At 41.0% G+C, this 22,334-nt stretch overlaps 2 protein-coding genes across 6 annotated transcripts in view; one reads left to right on the top strand and one right to left on the bottom strand.

Annotated features, from left to right (window-relative positions):
- LOC118241310 (uncharacterized) overlaps window positions 1–22,334 on the top strand; it is a 451,150-nt gene that overhangs the window by 156,973 nt on the left and 271,843 nt on the right. The gene's annotated exons all lie outside the window — the stretch shown is intronic.
- The window catches only part of LOC118241328 (NACHT, LRR and PYD domains-containing protein 3-like), a 235,683-nt gene that overhangs the window by 68,967 nt on the left and 144,382 nt on the right, over window positions 1–22,334 (bottom strand). For 4 of the 5 annotated variants that reach the window (XM_081703338.1, XM_081703744.1, XM_081704154.1 and 1 more), the window contains 5 exons: window positions 18,718–20,802; window positions 17,094–17,267; window positions 16,244–16,417; window positions 15,384–15,557; window positions 12,328–12,501 (listed from right to left, as the gene is read on the bottom strand). In XM_081703338.1, coding sequence (XP_081559464.1) covers window positions 12,328–12,501; window positions 15,384–15,557; window positions 16,244–16,417; window positions 17,094–17,267; window positions 18,718–20,802 — 2,781 coding nt within the window. The remainder of the gene's footprint in view (window positions 1–12,327; window positions 12,502–15,383; window positions 15,558–16,243; window positions 16,418–17,093; window positions 17,268–18,717; window positions 20,803–22,334) is intronic. The other variant, XM_081705058.1, reaches the window with a different exon arrangement.

Here is a 22,334-nt window from a genome sequence, read left to right as displayed (position 1 = left end):
CCTCTCCCTCTCTCTCACAGATAATAGTTCTGTCTCTCTCTCCCTCTCTCACAGATAATAGTTCTCTCTCTCTCTCTCTCCCTCTCACAGATAATAGTTCTCTCTCTCTCTCTCACACACATAGATAAGTTCTCTCTCTCTCACACACAGATAATAGTTCTGTCTCTCTCTCTCTCTCGCTCTCACAGACAATAGTTCTGTCTCTCTCTCTCTCACAGATAATAGTTCTGTCTCTCTCTCTCTCTCACACAGATAATAGTTCTGTCTCTCTCTCTCACACAGATAATAGTTCTGTCTCTCTCTCTCACACAGATAATAGTTCTGTCTCTCTCTCTCACACAGATAATAGTTCTGTCTCTCTCTCTCACACAGATAATAGTTCTTTCTCTCTCTCTCTCTCACAGATAATAGTTCTCTCTCTCTCTCTCTCACAGATAATAGTTCTGTTTCTCTCTCTCTCTCACACACAGATAATAGTTCTCTCTCTCTCTCTCTCTCTCTCTCACAGATAATAGTTCTGTCTCTCTCTCTCTCTCACACAGATAATAGTTCTCTCTCTCTCTCTCTCTCTCTCACAGATAATAGTTCTGTCTCTCTCTCTCTCTCACACAGATAATAGTTCTGTCTCTCTCTCTCTCTCACACAGATAATAGTTCTGTCTCTCTCTCTCTCTCTCTCTCTCTCTCTCACTCACAGATAATAGTTCTCTCTCTCTCTCACACACAGATAATAGTTCTGTCTCTCTCTCTCTCTCTCTCTCACTCACAGATAATAGTTCTGTCTCTCTCTCTCTCTCTCTCACAGATAATAGTTCTGTCAATCTCTCTCTCTCTCCCTCTCACACAGATAATAGTTCTGTCTCTCTCTCTCTCTCACAGATAATAGTTCTGTCAATCTCTCTCTCTCTCACACAGATAATAGTTCTGTCAATCTCTCTCTCACACAGATAATAGTTCTGTCTCTCTCTCTCTCCCTCTCACACAGATAATAGTTCTGTCAATCTCTCTCTCACACAGATAATAGTTCTGTCTCTCTCTCTCTCTCTCAGATAATAGTTCTGTCTCTCTCTCCCTCTCTCTCTCACAGATAATAGTTCTGTCTCTCTCTCCCTCTCTCTCACAGATAATAGTTCTGTCTCTCTCTCCCTCTCTCACAGATAATAGTTCTGTCTCTCTCTCTCGCTCTCACACAGATAGTTCTGTCTCTCTCTCTCGCTCTCACACAGTTCTCTCTCTCTCTCTCTCTCACACAGATAATAGTTCTGTCTCTCTCTCTCACACAGATAATAGTTCTGTCTCTCTCTCTCACACAGATAATAGTTCTGTCTCTCTCTCTCACACAGATAATAGTTCTGTCTCTCTCTCTCTCTCTCTCACACAGATAATAGTTCTGTCTCTCTCTCCCTCTCACACAGATAATAGTTCTCTCTCTCTCTCTCACACAGATAATAGTTCTCTCTCTCTCTCTCTGACACACAGATAATAGTTCTGTCTCTCTCTCTCTCTCTCACAGATAATAGTTCTCTCTCTCTCTCACACAGATAATAGTTCTCTCTCTCTCTCTCTCACACAGATAATAGTTCTCTCTCTCTGTCTCTGACACACAGATAATAGTTCTGTCTCTCTCTCTCTCTCTCACAGATAATAGTTCTCTCTCTCTCTCACAGATAATAGTTCTCTCTCTCTCTCGCTCTCTTTCTCTCACACAGATAGTTCTGTCTCTCTCTCTCTCTCTCACACACAGATAATAGTTCTGTCTCTCTCTCTCTCTCTCACACACAGATAATAGTTCTGTCTCTCTCTCTCTCTCTCTCTCACACAGATAATAGTTCTGTCTCTCTCTCTCTCGCTCTCACACAGATAGTTGTCTCTCTCTCCCTCTCTCTCACACAGATAATAGTTCACTCTCGCTCTCACACAGATAATAGTTCTGTCTCTCTCTCTCTCTCTCACACAGATAATAGTTCTCTCTCTCTCTCACAGATAATAGTTCTATCTCTCTCTCTCTCACACAGATAATAGTTCTGTCTCTCTCTCTCTCACACAGATAATAGTTCTGTCTCTCTCTCTCTCTCACACAGATAATAGTTCTGTCTCTCTCTCTCTCTCTCGCTCTCACACAGATAATAGTTTTCTCTCTCTCACACAGATAATAGTTCTGTCTCTCTCTCTCTCTCTCACAGATAATAGTTCTCTCTCTCTCTCACACAGATAATAGTTCTCTCTCTCTCTCTCGCTCTCTTTCTCTCACACAGATAATAGTTCTCTCTCTCTCTCTCTCTGACACACAGATAATAGTTCTGTCTCTCTCTCTCTCTCTCTCTCTCACAGATAATAGTTCTCTTTCTCTCTCACACAGATAATAGTTCTGTCTCTCTCTCTCTCTCTCTCCATCTCACAGATAATAGTTCTGTCTCTCTCTCTCACACACACAGATAATAGTTCTGTCTCTCTCTCTCTCTCTCTCTCTCTCTCAAACACAGATAATAGTTCTGTCTCTCTCTCTCTCTCACACACAGATAATAGTTCTGTCTCTCTCTCTCTCTCTCTCTCTCACACAGATAATAGTTCTGTCTCTCTCTCTCCCTCTCACACAGATAATAGTTCTGTCTCTCTCTCTCCCTCTCTAACAGATAATAGTTCTGTCTCTCTCTCTCTCACACACAGATAATAGTTCTGTCTCTCTCTCTCTCTCTCTCTCTCACACAGATAATAGTTCTGTCTCTCTCTCTCTCTCTCACACACATAGATAATAGTTCTCTCTCTCTCTCTCTCACACACATAGATAATAGTTCTCTCTCTCTCTCTCTCACACACATAGATAAGTTCTCTCTCTCTCTCACACAAAGATAATAGTTCTGTCACTCTCTCTCTCACACAGATAATAGTTCTGTCTCTCTCCCTCTCTAACAAATAATAGTTCTGTCTCTCTCTCTCGCTCTCACACAGATAGTTCTGTCTCTCTCTCTCGCTCTCTCTCACACAAATAATAGTTCTGTCTCTCTCTCTCTCACACACAGATAATAGTTCTGTCACTCTCTCTCTCACACAGATAATAGTTCTGTCTCTCTCTCTCACACAGATAATAGTTCTGTCTCTCTCTCTCCCTCTCACACAGATAATAGTTCTCTCTCTCTCTCTCTCTCACACAGATAATAGTTGTCTCTCTCTCTCACACAGATAATAGTTGTCTCTCTCTCTCTCTCTCTCACACAGATAATAGTTCTCTCTCTCTCTCTCTCACACAGATAATAGTTCTCTCTCTCTCTCTGACACACAGATAATAGTTCTGTCTCTCTCTCTCTCTCTCACAGATAATAGTTCTCTCTCTCTCACACAGATAATAGTTCTCTCTCTCTCTCACACAGATAATAGTTCTCTCTCTCTCTCGCTCTCTTTCTCTCACACAGATAATAGTTCTCTCTCTCTCTCTCTCTCACAGATAATAGTTCTCTCTCTCTCTCACACAGATAATAGTTCTGTCTCTCTCTCTCTCTCTCTACATCTCACAGATAATAGTTCTGTCTCTCTCTCTCACACACACAGATAATAGTTCTGTCTCTCTCTCTCTCTCTCTCCCTCTCTCTCACACACAGATAATAGTTCTGTCTCTCTCTCTCTCTCTCCCTCTCAAATAATAGTTCTGTCTCTCTCTCTCACAGATAATCGTTCTGTCTCTCTCCCTCTCTCACACAGATAATAGTTCTGTCTCTCTCTCTCTCACAGATAAAAGTTCTCTCTCTCTCTCTGTCACACAGATAATAGTTCTCTCTCTCTCTCACAGATAAGTTCTCTCTCTCTCTCTCACAGATAATAGTTCTCTCTCTCTCTCTCTCTCTCACAGATAATAGTTCTCTCTCTCTCTCTCACAGATAATAGTTCTCTCTCTCCCTCTCACACAGATAATAGTTCTGTCTCTCTCTCCCTCTCTCTCACACAGATAATAGTTCACTCTCGCTCTCACACAGATAATAGTTCTCTCTCTCTCACAGATAATAGTTCTGTCTCTCTCTCTCTCTCTCACAGATAATAGTTCTGTCTCTCTCTCTCTCTCACACAGATAATAGTTCTCTCTCTCTCTCTCTCTCTCTCTCTGACACACAGATAATAGTTCTGTCTCTCTCTCTCCCTCTCACACAGATAATAGTTCTCTCTCTCTCTCTCTCTCACACACATAGATAAGTTCTCTCTCTCTCTCACACAAAGATAATAGTTCTGTCTCTCTCTCTCCCTCTCTAACAGATAATAGTTCTGTCTCTCTCTCTCGCTCTCACAGATAGTTCTGTCTCTCTCTCTCTCGCTCTCTCTCACACAAATAATAGTTCTGTCTCTCTCTCTCTCACACACAGATAATAGTTCTGTCTCTCTCTCTCTCACACAGATAATAGTTCTGTCTCTCTCTCTCTCACACAGATAATAGTTCTGTCTCTCTCTCTCACACAGATAATAGTTCTGTCTCTCTCTCTCCCTCTCACACAGATAATAGTTCTCTCTCTCTCTCTCTGACACACAGATAATAGTTCTGTCTCTCTCTCTCTCACAGATAGTTCTCTCTCTCTCTCACACAGATAATAGTTCTCTCTCTCTCTCACACAGATAATAGTTCTCTCTCTCTCTCGCTCTCTTTCTCTCACACAGATAATAGTTCTCTCTCTCTCTCTCTCTCTCTCCATCTCACAGATAATAGTTGTCTCTCTCTCTCACACACACAGATAATAGTTCTGTCTCTCTCTCTCACACAGATAATAGTTCTGTCTCTCTCTCTCCCTCTCACACAGATAATAGTTCTCTCTCTCTCTCTCTCACACAGATAATAGTTGTCTCTCTCTCTCTCTCTCTCTCACACAGATAATAGTTCTCTCTCTTTCTCTCACACAGATAATAGTTCTGTCTCTCTCTCTCTCTCTCTCCATCTCACAGATAATAGTTCTGTCTCTCTCTCTCTCACAGATAATAGTTCTGTCTCTCTCTCTCACACAGATAATAGTTCTGTCTCTCTCTCTCTCGCTCTCACACAGATAGTTGTCTCTCTCTCCCTCTCTCTCACACAGATAATAGTTCACTCTCGCTCTCACACAGATAATAGTTCTGTCTCTCTCTCTCTCTCTCACACAGATAATAGTTCTCTCTCTCTCTCACAGATAATAGTTCTGTCTCTCTCTCTCTCACACAGATAATAGTTCTGTCTCTCTCTCTCTCACACAGATAATAGTTCTGTCTCTCTCTCTCTCTCACACAGATAATAGTTCTGTCTCTCTCTCTCTCTCTCGCTCTCACACAGATAATAGTTTTCTCTCTCTCACACAGATAATAGTTCTGTCTCTCTCTCTCTCTCTCACAGATAATAGTTCTCTCTCTCTCTCACACAGATAATAGTTCTCTCTCTCTCTCTCGCTCTCTTTCTCTCACACAGATAATAGTTCTCTCTCTCTCTCTCTCTGACACACAGATAATAGTTCTGTCTCTCTCTCTCTCTCTCTCTCTCACAGATAATAGTTCTCTTTCTCTCACACAGATAATAGTTCTGTCTCTCTCTCTCTCTCTCTCCATCTCACAGATAATAGTTCTGTCTCTCTCTCTCACACACACAGATAATAGTTCTGTCTCTCTCTCTCTCTCTCTCTCTCTCTCAAACACAGATAATAGTTCTGTCTCTCTCTCTCTCTCACACACAGATAATAGTTCTGTCTCTCTCTCTCTCTCTCTCTCTCTCACACAGATAATAGTTCTGTCTCTCTCTCTCCCTCTCACACAGATAATAGTTCTGTCTCTCTCTCTCCCTCTCTAACAGATAATAGTTCTGTCTCTCTCTCTCTCACACACAGATAATAGTTCTGTCTCTCTCTCTCTCTCTCTCTCTCACACAGATAATAGTTCTGTCTCTCTCTCTCTCTCTCACACACATAGATAATAGTTCTCTCTCTCTCTCTCTCACACACATAGATAATAGTTCTCTCTCTCTCTCTCTCACACACATAGATAAGTTCTCTCTCTCTCTCACACAAAGATAATAGTTCTGTCACTCTCTCTCTCACACAGATAATAGTTCTGTCTCTCTCCCTCTCTAACAAATAATAGTTCTGTCTCTCTCTCTCGCTCTCACACAGATAGTTCTGTCTCTCTCTCTCGCTCTCTCTCACACAAATAATAGTTCTGTCTCTCTCTCTCTCACACACAGATAATAGTTCTGTCACTCTCTCTCTCACACAGATAATAGTTCTGTCTCTCTCTCTCACACAGATAATAGTTCTGTCTCTCTCTCTCCCTCTCACACAGATAATAGTTCTCTCTCTCTCTCTCTCTCACACAGATAATAGTTGTCTCTCTCTCTCACACAGATAATAGTTGTCTCTCTCTCTCTCTCTCTCACACAGATAATAGTTCTCTCTCTCTCTCTCTCACACAGATAATAGTTCTCTCTCTCTCTCTGACACACAGATAATAGTTCTGTCTCTCTCTCTCTCTCTCACAGATAATAGTTCTCTCTCTCTCACACAGATAATAGTTCTCTCTCTCTCTCACACAGATAATAGTTCTCTCTCTCTCTCGCTCTCTTTCTCTCACACAGATAATAGTTCTCTCTCTCTCTCTCTCTCACAGATAATAGTTCTCTCTCTCTCTCACACAGATAATAGTTCTGTCTCTCTCTCTCTCTCTCTACATCTCACAGATAATAGTTCTGTCTCTCTCTCTCACACACACAGATAATAGTTCTGTCTCTCTCTCTCTCTCTCTCTCTCTCACACACAGATAATAGTTCTGTCTCTCTCTCTCTCTCTCCCTCTCAAATAATAGTTCTGTCTCTCTCTCTCACAGATAATCGTTCTGTCTCTCTCCCTCTCTCACACAGATAATAGTTCTGTCTCTCTCTCTCTCACAGATAAAAGTTCTCTCTCTCTCTCTCTGTCACACAGATAATAGTTCTCTCTCTCTCTCACAGATAAGTTCTCTCTCTCTCTCTCACAGATAATAGTTCTCTCTCTCTCTCTCTCTCTCACAGATAATAGTTCTCTCTCTCTCTCTCACAGATAATAGTTCTCTCTCTCCCTCTCACACAGATAATAGTTCTGTCTCTCTCTCCCTCTCTCTCACACAGATAATAGTTCACTCTCGCTCTCACACAGATAATAGTTCTCTCTCTCTCACAGATAATAGTTCTGTCTCTCTCTCTCTCACACACAGATAATAGTTCTGTCTCTCTCTCTCTCTCTCACAGATAATAGTTCTGTCTCTCTCTCTCTCTCACACAGATAATAGTTCTCTCTCTCTCTCTCTCTCTCTCTCTGACACACAGATAATAGTTCTGTCTCTCTCTCTCCCTCTCACACAGATAATAGTTCTCTCTCTCTCTCTCTCTCACACACATAGATAAGTTCTCTCTCTCTCTCACACAAAGATAATAGTTCTGTCTCTCTCTCTCCCTCTCTAACAGATAATAGTTCTGTCTCTCTCTCTCGCTCTCACAGATAGTTCTGTCTCTCTCTCTCTCGCTCTCTCTCACACAAATAATAGTTCTGTCTCTCTCTCTCTCACACACAGATAATAGTTCTGTCTCTCTCTCTCTCACACAGATAATAGTTCTGTCTCTCTCTCTCTCACACAGATAATAGTTCTGTCTCTCTCTCTCACACAGATAATAGTTCTGTCTCTCTCTCTCCCTCTCACACAGATAATAGTTCTCTCTCTCTCTCTCTGACACACAGATAATAGTTCTGTCTCTCTCTCTCTCACAGATAGTTCTCTCTCTCTCTCACACAGATAATAGTTCTCTCTCTCTCTCACACAGATAATAGTTCTCTCTCTCTCTCGCTCTCTTTCTCTCACACAGATAATAGTTCTCTCTCTCTCTCTCTCTCTCTCCATCTCACAGATAATAGTTGTCTCTCTCTCTCACACACACAGATAATAGTTCTGTCTCTCTCTCTCACACAGATAATAGTTCTGTCTCTCTCTCTCCCTCTCACACAGATAATAGTTCTCTCTCTCTCTCTCTCACACAGATAATAGTTGTCTCTCTCTCTCTCTCTCTCTCACACAGATAATAGTTCTCTCTCTTTCTCTCACACAGATAATAGTTCTGTCTCTCTCTCTCTCTCTCTCCATCTCACAGATAATAGTTCTGTCTCTCTCTCTCACACACACAGATAATAGTTCTGTCTCTCTCTCTCTCTCTCCCTCTCAAATAATAGTTCTGTCTCTCTCTCTCACAGATAATCGTTCTGTCTCTCTCCCTCTCTTTCACACAGATAATAGTTCTGTCTCTCTCTCTCTCACAGATAATAGTTCTCTCTCTCTCTCACAGATAATAGTTCTCTCTCTCTCTCTCACAGATAATAGTTCTCTCTCTCTCTCACAGATAATAGTTCTGTCTCTCTCTCTCTCACACAGATAATAGTTCTGTCTCTCTCTCTCTCGCTCTCACACAGATAGTTCTGTCTCTCTCTCCTTCTCTCTCTCACAGATAATAGTTCACTCTCGCTCTCACACAGATAATAGTTCTGTCTCTCTCTCTCTCTCACACAGATAATAGTTCTCTCTCTCTCTCACAGATAATAGTTCTGTCTCTCTCTCTCTCACACACAGATAATAGTTCTGTCTCTCTCTCTCTCTCTCTCACAGATAATAGTTCTGTCTCTCTCTCTCTCTCACACAGATAATAGTTCTGTCTTTCTCTCTCTCTCTCACAGATAATAGTTCTCTCTCTCTCACACAGATAATAGTTCTCTCTCTCTCTCTCGCTCTCTTTCTCTCACACAGATAATAGTTCTCTCTCTCTCTCTCTCTCTGACACACAGATAATAGTTCTGTCTCTCTCTCTCTCTCTCTCTCTCTCACAGATAATAGTTCTCTTTCTCTCCATCTCACAGATAATAGTTCTGTCTCTCTCTCTCACACACACAGATAATAGTTCTGTCTCTCTCTCTCTCTCTCTCTCTCAAACACAGATAATAGTTCTGTCTCTCTCTCTCTCTCTCACACAGATAATAGTTCTGTCTCTCTCTCTCCCTCTCACACAGATAATAGTTCTGTCTCTCTCTCTCCCTCTCTAACAGATAATAGTTCTGTCTCTCTCTCTCTCTCTCACACAGATAATAGTTCACTCTCGCTCTCACACAGATAATAGTTCTGTCTCTCTCTCTCTCGCTCTCTCTCACACAGATAATAGTTCTCTCTCTCGCTCTCTCTCGCTCTCTCTCACACAGATAATAGTTCTCTCTCTCGCTCTCTCTCGCTCTCTCTCACACAGATAATAGTTCTCTCTCTCTCTCTCTCACACAGATAATAGTTCTCTCTCTCTCTCACAGATAATAGTTCTGTCTCTCTCTCACACACAGATAATAGTTCTCTCTCTCTCTCTCTCACAGATAATAGTTCTCTCTCTCTCTCTCACACACAGATAATAGTTCTGTCTCTCTCTCTCTCTCTCACAGATAATAGTTCTGTCTCTCTCTCCCTCTCTCTCCCAGATAATAGTTCTGTCTCTCTCTCCCTCTCTCTCACAGATAATAGTTCTGTCTCTCTCTCCCTCTCTCTCACAGATAATAGTTCTGTCTCTCTCTCCCTCTCTCTCACAGATAATAGTTCTGTCTCTCTCTCTCTCTCTCTCTCTCCCTCTCTAACAGATAATAGTTATCTCTCGCTCTCACACATAGTTCTGTCTCTCTCTCTCTCGCTCTCTCTCACACAGATAATAGTTCTCTCTCTCGCTCTCTCTCACACAAATAATAGTTCTGTCTCTCTCTCTCTCACACAGATAATAGTTCTGTCTCTCTCTCTCACACAGATAATAGTTCTGTCTCTCTCTCTCCCTCTCACACAGATAATAGTTCTCTCTCTCTCTCTCTCACACACATAGATAATAGTTCTCTCTCTCTCTCTCTCACACACATAGATAAGTTCTCTCTCTCTCTCACACAAAGATAATAGTTCTGTCTCTCTCTCTCCCTCTCTAACAGATAATAGTTCTGTCTCTCTCTCTCGCTCTCACACAGATAGTTCTGTCTCTCTCTCTCTCACTCTCTCTCACACAAATAATAGTTCTGTCTCTCTCTCTCTCGCTCTCTCTCACACAAATAATAGTTCTGTCTCTCTCTCTCTCACACAGATAATAGTTCTGTCTCTCTCTCTCTCACACAGATAATAGTTCTGTCTCTCTCTCTCACACAGATAATAATTCTGTCTCTCTCTCACACAGATAATAGTTCTGTCTCTCTCTCTCACACAGATAATAGTTCTGTCTCTCTCTCTCCCTCTCACACAGATAATAGTTCTCTCTCTCTCTCTCTCACACAGATAATAGTTGTCTCTCTCTCTCTCTCTCTCACACAGATAATAGTTCTCTCTCTCTCTCACACAGATAATAGTTGTCTCTCTCTCTCTCTCTCTCACACAGATAATAGTTCTCTCTCTCTCTCTCTGACACACAGATAATAGTTCTGTCTCTCTCTCTCTCTCTCTCACAGATAATAGTTCTCTCTCTCTCTCTCACAGATAATAGTTCTCTCTCTCTCTCGCTCTCTCTCTCACACACAGATAATAGTTCTGTCTCTCTCTCTCTCTCTCTCACAGATAATAGTTCTCTCTCTCTCTCACACAGATAATAGTTCTCTCTCTCTCTCGCTCTCTCTCTCACACACAGATAATAGTTCTGTCTCTCTCTCTCTCTCTCTCTCTCCCTCTCAAATAATAGTTCTGTCTCTCTCTCTCACAGATAATCGTTCTGTCTCTCTCCCTCTCTTTCACACAGATAATAGTTCTGTCTCTCCCTCTCTTTCACACAGATAATAGTTCTCTCTCTCTCTCACAGATAATAGTTCTCTCTCTCTCTCTCACAGATAATAGTTCTCTCTCTCTCTCACAGATAATAGTTCTCTCTCTCTCACACAGATAATAGTTCTGTCTCTCTCTCTCTCTCTCTCTCTCTCTCTCTCACACAGATAATAGTTCTGTCTCTCTCTCTCACACAGATAATAGTTCTGTCTCTCACACAGATAATAGTTCTGTCTCTCTCTCTCTCACACAGATAATAGTTATGTCTCTCTCTCTCACATACACACTCACACCCACACACAGAAATGGGTTTCTCTGTCTCTCTCTCTCACACTGAAATGTCTGGACTTGGACAGGTGTCATCCTATCATAGTACCACTCTGGAATGCACTGAGCTCCTGAGAGTGGCCCATTCTTTCACACATGTTAGTAGAAGCAGTGTGGATGTCTGGGTGCTTGGCTTTATACACCTGTGACCATGGAAGACATTGGAACACCTGCATACAATGATTTGGATGGTGAGCGAATACTTTTGGCAATATAGTGTATTATCTGTGTGTGTAAAAAACAGACAAGGAAACGTTTTAATACTCTAAGCTATTAGCGCTCTCTCACTGTGTGTATGTATGCATGTTTGTTTGTTTGTTTGTTTATTTATATCATAGATTGAAAGTTCAAAAATTCCAGTCTATCAATTAAAGGGATGAAGGTGTTTTGGGGGCCGAAAGTTATGATATACTGCAGTACAGCAGTTACCGTACCTCACCACTAGAGGGCAGTGTTACCGTACCTCACCACTAGTAGCTCACCACTGAGATACGGTAACACTGCCCTCTAGTGTTACCGAACCTCACCACTAGAGGGCAGTGTTACCGAACCTCACCACTAGAGGGCAGTGTTAACACTAACCTGATCACATACTGTCACGATTCATCATGATTGCTTTACAGATTTCTACAGTTAACAAATATTTGTCAATTCTGCATTCACTTTTTCACAACCCATCACACAGTTTGAACTACAGTGATTTATGTGGACTGAACTGTGCATCAATTTTCATTACGTTATACATTTATATGTATTCTGATATTTTTGAAATTTAATTCTGAATACACCTTTATTGTGATGGCTTACATCACTACTACAATTCACTATAAACACGCTCACAATAATAGCACACACTGTACTACAACTCATTATAACACACACACACTCACAATAACAGCACACTGTACGACAGTATGACACTGTATGTAATTAAGGAATAAAAACACGTGTGTCATGTATGACACTGTATGTATTTGAGTAATACTGAAGTATAAATTGGTCTGTTTTTTAGAAGTGGGTCAGAAGAGATTGGACTGGCTGTTCCTCTCACATACATGAAAATTATTAAAGTGACTGAACCTCATATCTGTGTCTGCTGTTATGGGTGATTATTCGACATATGTGCACACCCAAATTCATCATTTTTTCCCAAATTCATCATTTTTCACTTGGATTTGTGCCTCTCAAATTTGGAGTGTGTGTTCACACCAAACACAGTGTGTTTACATACTTGAGTGTGTCCAGTCTGCAGTGGGGATCCTCCAGTCTAGCAGAGAGCAGATTCACTCCTGACTCTCCTGGGTGGTTGTAGGTCAGATCCAGTTCTTTCAGGTGTGAGGGGTTTGACCTCAGAGCTGAAGCCAGAGAAGAACAACCTTCCTCTGTGACCAAACAACCAGACAGTCTGCAGAAAGGAGGGAGACAGACAGAGAGAGACAGAGAGTGAGACGCATTTCCAGACCAGCTTGCATGGGGTAGCTAGAAAGGCTGGAACTGTAGTGGAGGCTTCACCCTGTACTTTATAATAAACTACTGACATGGTGAGGTCTCGTATGGAGGTCTAATATACATTTATAATAAACTACTGACATGGTGAGGTCTCGTATGGAGGTCTAATGTACATTTATAATAAACTACTGACATGGTGAGGTCTCGTATGGAGGTCTAATGTACATTTATAATAAACTACTGACATGGTGAGGTCTCGTATGGAGGTCTAATGTACATTTATAATAAACTACTGACATGGTGAGGTCTCGTATGGAGGTCTAATGTACATTTATAATAAACTACTGACATGGTGAGTATATATGACAGACTACAACAGCCCAAAACAGACTAATAAACATTACCTACACTTCTCTATAAATATAACCATATACTTACTGTAGCATATTCATTCACATGCAGTTATTTTCTGTAGCTTGGTACTACAGCCTGAACATGTAATAAGAGGGAATGTTTTCTATTACACTACTCGCATGGCAGAGAACTGAGTTTCTCATTGAGAGAAATGGAGTAGATTCTGGATCAGACATGATCCATCAGAGACCTGTCTGATATAGTTACAACAATATAAACTACAACCAGTGATGGCTGTCATTACAACCTAATCAGAATATATCTTATATATGAAGATATCTAGTCAGTGATGATGATATCTGCTCAGTGATGACGATATCTACTACTAGTTAAAGGAGCTACTATGATCACCTTACTCTACCTGCTTCACCAGGTTACAGGAGCTACCATGATCACCTTACTCTACCTGCTTCACCAGGTTACAGGAGCTACCATGATCACCTTACTCTACCTGCTTCACCAGGTTACAGGAGCTACCATGATCACTTTACTCTACCTGCTTCACCAGGTTACAGGAGCTACCATGATCACTTTACTCTACCTGCTTCACCAGGTTACAGGAGCTACCATGATCACTTTACTCTACCTGCTTCACCAGGTTACAGGAGCTACCATGATCACTTTACTCTTCCTGTTTTACCAGGTTACAGGAGCTACTGTGAGCCTTCTGAATGTGCTCCTGTGCAATAAACAATGTTAGAAAATCTTTTGAATTATTTGAGCATGTACTACCTTCACTGTTAATACACCCAGAAGACTATATATTGTTGGTGAATATCCGGTGAATTTCATGTGTATGCTATAACATGGCAAATTTTTGGTATATCATGACCTTATAACATGTCTTTCAGCAAAAAATAAAGAAAAAAACTGATTAAAAGGAAAAATATAAATGCTTGTTTAGAACAACAAATTCCATAGTCCTTCATTTGTCCTTCAAAGCCATTACACAGGCTGTCTAAGATTAAATTAATGTCAATCATCAGCCAGAAAGAACCTCATAAGAACCTCAATTTTTCAGGACTATGGATGCTGGGAAATATGCTAACTACTCACAACTGGCAGGCTCCAGTCTCTCCTGTTATAGTTACACTTGATACTGGCAGGCTCCAGTCTCTCCTGTTATAGTTACACTTGATACTGGCAGGCTCCAGTCTCTCCTGTTATAGTTACACTTGATACTGGCAGGTTCCAGTCTCTCCTGTTATAGTTACACTTGATACTGGCAGGCTCCAGTCTCTCCTGTTATAGTTACACTTGATACTGGCAGGCTCCAGTCTCTCGTGTTATAGTTACACTTGATACTGGCAGGCTCCAGTCTCTCGTGTTATAGTTACACTTGATACTGGCAGGCTCCAGTCTCTCGTGTTATAGTTACACTTGATACTGGCAGGCTCCAGTCTCTCGTGTTATAGTTACACTTGATACTGGCAGGCTCCAGTCTCTCCTGTTATAGTTACACTTGATACTGGCAGGCTCCAGTCTCTCCTGTTATAGTTACACTTGATACTGGCAGGCTCCAGTCTCTCCTGTTATAGTTACACTTGATACTGGCAGGCTCCAGTCTCTCCTGTTATAGTTACACTTGATACTGGCAGGCTCCAGTCTCTCCTGTTATGGTTACTCTTGATTCTGGCAGGCTCCAGTCTCTCCTGTTATGGTTACTCTTGATAATGGCAGGCTCCAGTCTCTCCTGTTATGGTTACTCTTGATACTGGCAGGCTCCAGTCTCTCCTGTTATGGTTACTCTTGATACTGGCAGGCTCCAGTCTCTGCTGTTATGGTTACTCTTGATACTGGCAGGCTCCAGTCTCTGCTGTTATGGTTACTCTTGATACTGGCAGGCTCCAGTCTCTGCTGTTATGGTTACTCTTGATACTGGCAGGCTCCAGTCTCTCCTGTTATGGTTACTCTTGATACTGGCAGGCTCCAGTCTCTCCTGTTATGGTTACTCTTGATACTGGCAGGCTCCAGTCTCTACTGTTATGGTTACTCTTGATATTGGCAGCTGCCAGTGATGGGAGCTTCATGATGCCTGCTGGGGACTGAACCCTTGCTACAGTGACGATGGCACATCCCAATGCAAATGGAATGGAGTTTTACTCATAAATGTCCTGGCAGTTTCCAGGATGGGGAGTTACAATGCAGTGTAACTGATTTATACCAGGGCTAGGATTAAAAAATTCCAGAAAGACTCCAGTTTGAAAAAAATTGAACACATTCTATAACATCTTACCATCCTTCTCCTTACCATCTTGCCATGGCAATTTCAGAAAATGCAGCAATTTTCACTAAAATCTGATGCATCACAATATTTATTAAATAACATATTAAGCATGTAGAAATAAAGACATCTTGAAAATTTCCTGCTGTACATTCACAGCTTAATGTTTGCACTGAAGAATGAATTCAGAGAAATCTTACCTGAGTATCTCTACTTTACAATGTGAACTGTTCAGCCCAGCTGAGAGATGCTCCACTCCTGAATCCTGTAATTCATTAAGACTAAGGTCCAATTCTCTCAGGGGGAGGTTTGCTGTTTGAAGAACTGATGAGATCATTTTACAGGTCTCTGCAGTGAGGTTGCAGTGAGCTAATCTGTAAAAGGGGAGAAATACAGCTGAGAGTAAATTTCAGGAGAAGGTGAGAAACAATGTTTGAGCATTTTAATGAACAAAATCTAATTTAGCATATTATATATATATATATATATATATATATATATATATACACACACACACACACACACACACACACACACACACGCGATTGGATATCATGCAACATACAGGAAACATTATATATAATCCATTGCGTTGCAATGTGTACAGTGTAAATATGAGTGTATTGAGCTCTGTAAACTGTATATGAAATACTGAATCTCAGTAGCAGCACAGCAGTAGCACATGTGATGAGTAGATCATTACAGTCAGAAACATCATAATACGAGTGTCCAAGACTCATAATGAACTTCCCTGAAAGAGGTGCTTATGTAGTAAATAAAGTGTGTGTGTGAGGAGGGGAGGTTTGAGTCCTGGTTTTACAGAAGGGCCTGGACAGTGATGATGGTACACTCCAATGTCAGCTACCACAGCTTCACCGCAGTTATTATTATTACATTACTTAACACCTTTCACATGTGCAGTTTACAGTTTAAAATCTGATGCATCACAATATTTATGAAATAACATATTGAACATGTAGAAATAGACATATTGAAAGCACCCTGCTGTATAGTCACAGCTTAATGTTTGCACTGAAGAATGAATTCAGAGAAATCTTACCTGAGTATCTCTACTTTACAGTGTGAACTCTTCAGCCCAGCTGAGAGATGCTCCACTCCTGAATCCTGTAATTCATTATGACTAAGGTCCAATTCTCTCAGGGGGAGGTTCGCTGTTTGAAGAACTGATGAGATCATTTTACAGGTCTCTGCAGTGAGGCTGCAGTGAGCTAATCTGTAAAAGGGGAGAAATACAGCTGAGAGTAAATTTCAGGAGAAGGTGAGAAACAATGTTTGACCATTTTAATGAACAAAATCTAATTTAGCATATATATATTATATATATACATACATACATACATACATACACACACACACACACACACACACACACGCGATTGGATATCATGCAACATACAGGAAACATTATATATAATCCATTGCGTTGCAATGTGTACAGTGTAAATATGAGTGTATTGAGCTCTGTAAACTGTATATGAAATACTGAATCTCAGTAGCAGCACAGCAGTAGCACATGTGATGAGTAGATCATTACAGTCAGAAACATCATAATACGAGTGTCCAAGACTCATAATGAACTTCCCTGAAAGAGGTGCTTATGTAGTAAATAAAGTGTGTGTGTGAGGAGGGGAGGTTTGAGTCCTGGTTTTACAGAAGGGCCTGGACAGTGATGATGGTACACTCCAATGTCAGCTACCACAGCTTCACCGCAGTTATTATTATTACATTACTTAACACCTTTCACATGTGCAGTTTAGTTTAAAATCTGATGCATCACAATATTTATGAAATAACATATTGAACATGTAGAAATAGACATATTGAAAGCGCCCTGCTGTATAGTCACAGCTTAATGTTTGCACTGAAGAATGAATTCAGAGAAATCTTACCTGAGTATCTCTACTTTACAGTGTGAACTCTTCAGCCCAGCTGAGAGATGCTCCACTCCTGAATCCTGTAATTCATTATGACTAAGGTCCAATTCTCTCAGGGGGAGGTTCGCTGTTTGAAGAACTGATGAGATCATTTTACAGGTCTCTGCAGTGAGGCTGCAGTGAGCTAATCTGTAAAAGGGGAGAAATACAGCTGAGAGTAAATTTCAGGAGAAGGTGAGAAACAATGTTTGACCATTTTAATGAACAAAATCTAATTTAGCATATTATATATATATATATATATATATATATATATATATATATAGATATATACATACATACATACATACACACACACACACACGCGATTGGATATCATGCAACATACAGGAAACATTATATATAATCCATTGCGTTGCAATGTGTACAGTGTAAATATGAGTGTATTGAGCTCTGTAAACTGTATATGAAATACTGAATCTCAGTAGCAGCACAGCAGTAGCACATGTGATGAGTAGATCATTACAGTCAGAAACATCATAATACGAGTGTCCAAGACTCATAATGAACTTCCCTGAAAGAGGTGCTTATGTAGTAAATAAAGTGTGTGTGTGAGGAGGGGAGGTTTGAGTCCTGGTTTTACAGAACGGGAGGTTAGTGATGTTTTCCAGGACTAGAACTAAGCCTCCAGTGTGACATAAACTGCACACACCATCACTTCATTCCACCTCCATGCTGATGTGACTGTTTTACAAAATGTAGCAATTTTCACTGAATATCTGATACATCCCAATATTTAGAAAGAAAACATCCTGAAACTGCCCTACTGTGGATGCACAGTAAATGTTTTCATTCAAGAATGAATTCACAGAAATCCCTCCTGAGTGTCTATAATAGTACATTTGCTGTATATAGTTTATACTTTACTTATGGGTAGGAAACACTATTCTGTACACCTGTCTTACAGGTACACTTATAGAAAAGTTCATAAGAGTAACTTTACAGTTTATAGTTCACACTCTACACACCTGTCTACCCTTAACCAGCTCCCTATATAAACTCTACACACCTGTCTACCCTTAATCTCCTCCCTATATAAACTCTACACACCTGTCTACCCTTAACCAGCTCTCTATATAAACTCTACACACCTGTCTACCCTTAACCAGCTCCCTATATAAACTCTACACACCTGTCTACCCTTAACTACCACCCTATATAAACTCTACACACCCGCCTACTCAGTCTTCTAAATTCCTGCTGTTAATCATGACTTTTTGCTCTGCTTTCCTCGTCTTTGATTGTTGTAGTGTTTTTGTACATCTGGTCTCTGATCTCCTGGGTCTGTGATTGTTGGACAGTGTTTTTGTATGTCTTGTACGCCACTTGTATACGGTTTTGTCCAGTATATTTAATCACTTATATACTGTTTCCACCCCTGATGATTCTAATACCCCTCCCAGATGATTCTAATACCCCTCCCTCCCATCCCTGCAGTCTGCTGCTCCTGCTATCAGACTCCACCTCCTGTCTATCAAACACCTGCATCTGTGCTCTTTCACTGTGGTTTGCATATGTGGAAGAAAATCTGATTCAACCTCAGTTAACTAAGATACAGTGATTGTGGTTAAATACTCACAGAGCCCGTCTACAGTTGCTCACAGCTGGGAGGAGTCTCCAATACCCATTTGGAGTTGTTTTGTATTTCTTCAAGCTCAGTTCATCCAGCACCTCCTCTGACATCTGCAGCTGGAAGGCCAGTGCTGAGCACTGAGCCAGTGTGAGCTTTCTGGAAGACTCTTCCTTGAGGAATTTCTGGATGTTTTCATGTAGAGAGGTGTCCTTCATTTCAATCAAGCAGTGAATGAGATTGATGTATCTCTCAGGGCTCACATTCTGTCTCTGACTCTTTCTGAGGTTTTGTATTATTTTCTTGACACTCTCCGGGCTGCTCTGAGTGGGTGTCAGTAGGCCGTGTAGGAGTTTCTGATTGGATTCCAGGGAAATGCCATGAAGGAATCGGAGGAAGAGATCCAGCTCTCCTTTTGGGCTCTTCAAGGCTTTATTCACTGCACTTTTCAGAAAAACATCCAAGGAAACTTCAGGAAAAGATTTGTTCCTTCCATGCAGAAAGATCTTCAGTACCTCCATGTTCTTTTCCACATAGCAGTGAAACACATAGAGAGCAGCGAAGAACTCCTGAAAGCTGAGATGTACAAAGCAGTAGACCTTCCTCTGGTAAAGCACAGATTCCTCCCTAAAGATCTCAGTGCAGATCCCAGAGTACACGGAGGCCTCAGTGACATCAATGCCATACTCTCTCAGATCTTCTTCATAGAACATCACGTTTCCCTCCATCAGATGTTTGAAAGCCAGTTCAGCCAGTTTCAGAATCATGGACCTGTTGGATTCCAGATATTTCTTTTGATCGCTTTCTTTTTTCCCCTCATACTTCTCATTCTTCATGTTGATCTGAGTGTGCAAGAACTGTATGTACATCTCAGTCAGAGTTTTAGGGATTTCTGTATCAGTTTGTTTTAGTATTTCCTGAAGCACAGTGGCTGAGATCCAACAGAAGACTGGTATGTGACACATGATGTGGAGGCTCTTTGCTGTCTTTATGTGTGAGATGATTTTCTCAGCTTGGTCTTGGTCACTGATTCTCTTCCTGAAGTACTCCTCCTTCTGTGGGTCCGTGAATCCCTGAATTTCTGTCACACGGTTGATGTAGTGAGGAGGGATTTGATTGGCTGCTGCTGGTCGGGAGGTTATCCAGATGAGAGCAGAGGGAAGCAGCTCTCCTTTGATGAGGTTTGACGTCAACACACCCACTGATGATGTCATGCTTATTTCAGATACTTTATGACACTGGGAAAAGTTCAGTTGAATTCTGCTTTCATCCAGGCCATCAAAGATGAACACAAATTTGCACACATCATATATCTTTGGGTCCAGGTCTTTTATCTCAGGGTGGAAGTCACACAGGAGTCTATGCAGACTGTACTGGTCATCTTTAACGAGGTTCAACTCACGGAATGGAAGCACAAACATGAAATCTACATCCTGATTGGCTTTTCCCTCGGCCCAGTCCAGAATAAACTTCTGCACTGAGACAGTTTTCCCAATGCCTGCAATGCCTTTAGTCAGAACAGTTTTGAGCTCTGGCACTTCTGGGCCTTTATCTTCTTTTGTTTCTGTGTGGCTGACACCTTCAGCCATTTCTCCTTCAGGACCTTGTACAGGTTTAAAGATGTCTGAGCAGTAGATTGGCGTGTCTTGTACCAGCTGTTTCCTGAGTGTTTTCTCCATCTGTAAAACCTCATGTTCTTCATTTACTCCTTCACTCTCTCCCTCTATGATGTAGAGTTGTGTGTAAACCCTGTTCAGGAGGGTTTTATTCTCTTGTGATTTGGTTCCCTCAAATAAACTCTCATACTTGTTCTTCATGCTGGTTTTGTGTGTGTGTAGGACGTCATCCACTGGTGTGCGAGAGTCCTGCTGTATGGACACTTCCATGTCTTTGTGTGGGTGTAGAACAAGTCGGGTTCTGAATCTCTTTCTGCACTGGGGACAGGAAAAGTCTCGTGATGGAGCAGACGGGTCCCAGTAACTGCTGATACACTGTCTGCAGAACCTGTGTCCACAGGTGATGGAGACTGGGTCTGTCAGAACCTGCTCACACACTCCACACCTGGACACCTGGAGGAGATCACCCCTCCCCCTGCTAACAGAGACAAAGAGCAAAGGGAAGATGAGACGAAGACAAGAGATTCAACAATAATGAGAAAATAAAAGGTATGCATGGAAAAGGAGCAATAACAAAACACAAGATAGGAAGATGAGGTAATAAAATGATATTGTAAGCAGGAAAATGTGGATGGTTTAAAATAAACTGTGTTCATGTAGAAAAGGCCTCTGTAGACTTCAGTAAGGGCTCAGATGGTCTCTGTGTCAGACCTCTGAAAATAGTGGTTGTGTAACTGTCCTTGGAGAAACTGTATAAAGATCATGACCTCCTGGACTGGTAGACATATTCTGGACTGTGACTCATTTGTGTGACCTGCCATTCTCTTCAATTAATTACTGAGTCTGCAGCTTTATTTTCTATTTAAAAAGTAAATAATAATATTACTGGAATTTGGGAAAGATTAAGGAACCACAAAGAGATGGAAAAATACACACGCACGCACACACACACACACAGACACACACACAGACACACACACAAACACTGTAGTGTAGTCAGACTGAGAGTATATATACACTAACAGTCAGTAACCTCATACAGTAATGATGTAAAGAAAAAGTAAAGAAAAATGAGAATATATGATTTTATATTTATGGTTGGATGAAGTAACGTGTATGATTTAGTATTAGAATATGATCAGGAAATAAATTCATTTCTATCTCTCTTAGGAACGTAGTCCAGGGACAGAGAAAACAGTCTGCTTTACACTAATCAGATCATAAACACGTTATGCTCTGACCCAGACAAAATACAGACAACAGAGACACATGAATCTGAAGAAACCTCTCTGCTGACACCCACTGAGATAGATGAAGATTCCTCAAGCTGAGGAGACACGTAACTCTGGGTAGGTATAAGATGACATTTAGTGCTGATATAGAGGTATTAACAGTAGGAGACATAACTCTGGGTAGGTATAAGATGACATTTAGTGTTGATATAGAGGTATTAACAGTATTAGACATGTAACTCTGGGTAGGTATAAGATGACATTTAGTGCTGATATAGAGGTATTAACAGTAGGAGACATGTAGCTCTGGGTAGGTATAAGATGACATTTAGTGGTGATATAGAGGTATTAACAGTAGGAGACATAACTCTGGGTGGGTATAAGATGACATTTAGTGGTGATATAGAGGTATTAACAGTAGGAGACATGTAACTCTGGGTAGGTACAAGATGACATTTAGTGGTGATATAGATGTATTAACAGTAGGAGACATGTAACTCTGGGTGGTATAAGATGACATTTAGTGGTGATATAGAGGTATTAACAGTATTAGACATGTAACTCTGGGTAGGTATAAGATGACATTTAGTGGTGATATAGAGGTATTAACAGTAGGAGACATGTAACTCTGGGTAGGTATAAGATGACATTTAGTGTTGATATAGAGGTATTAACAGTAGGAGACATGTAACTCTGGCTAGGTATAAGATGACATTTATTTAGTGTCTGTGTCTCTCTTAATGAGATGGTGTTTACTGTCTTGATCATCACCTGCTTG

The sequence above is a fragment of the Electrophorus electricus genome, chromosome 1 (genome assembly GCF_041902795.1).
Source record: "Electrophorus electricus isolate QZ-2024a chromosome 1, ASM4190279v1, whole genome shotgun sequence".
NCBI classification, from domain to species: domain Eukaryota; kingdom Metazoa; phylum Chordata; class Actinopteri; order Gymnotiformes; family Gymnotidae; genus Electrophorus; species Electrophorus electricus.
The sequence above is the reverse complement of the archived record's forward strand: the minus strand, read 5'-3'. Positions and strand labels throughout refer to the sequence as shown.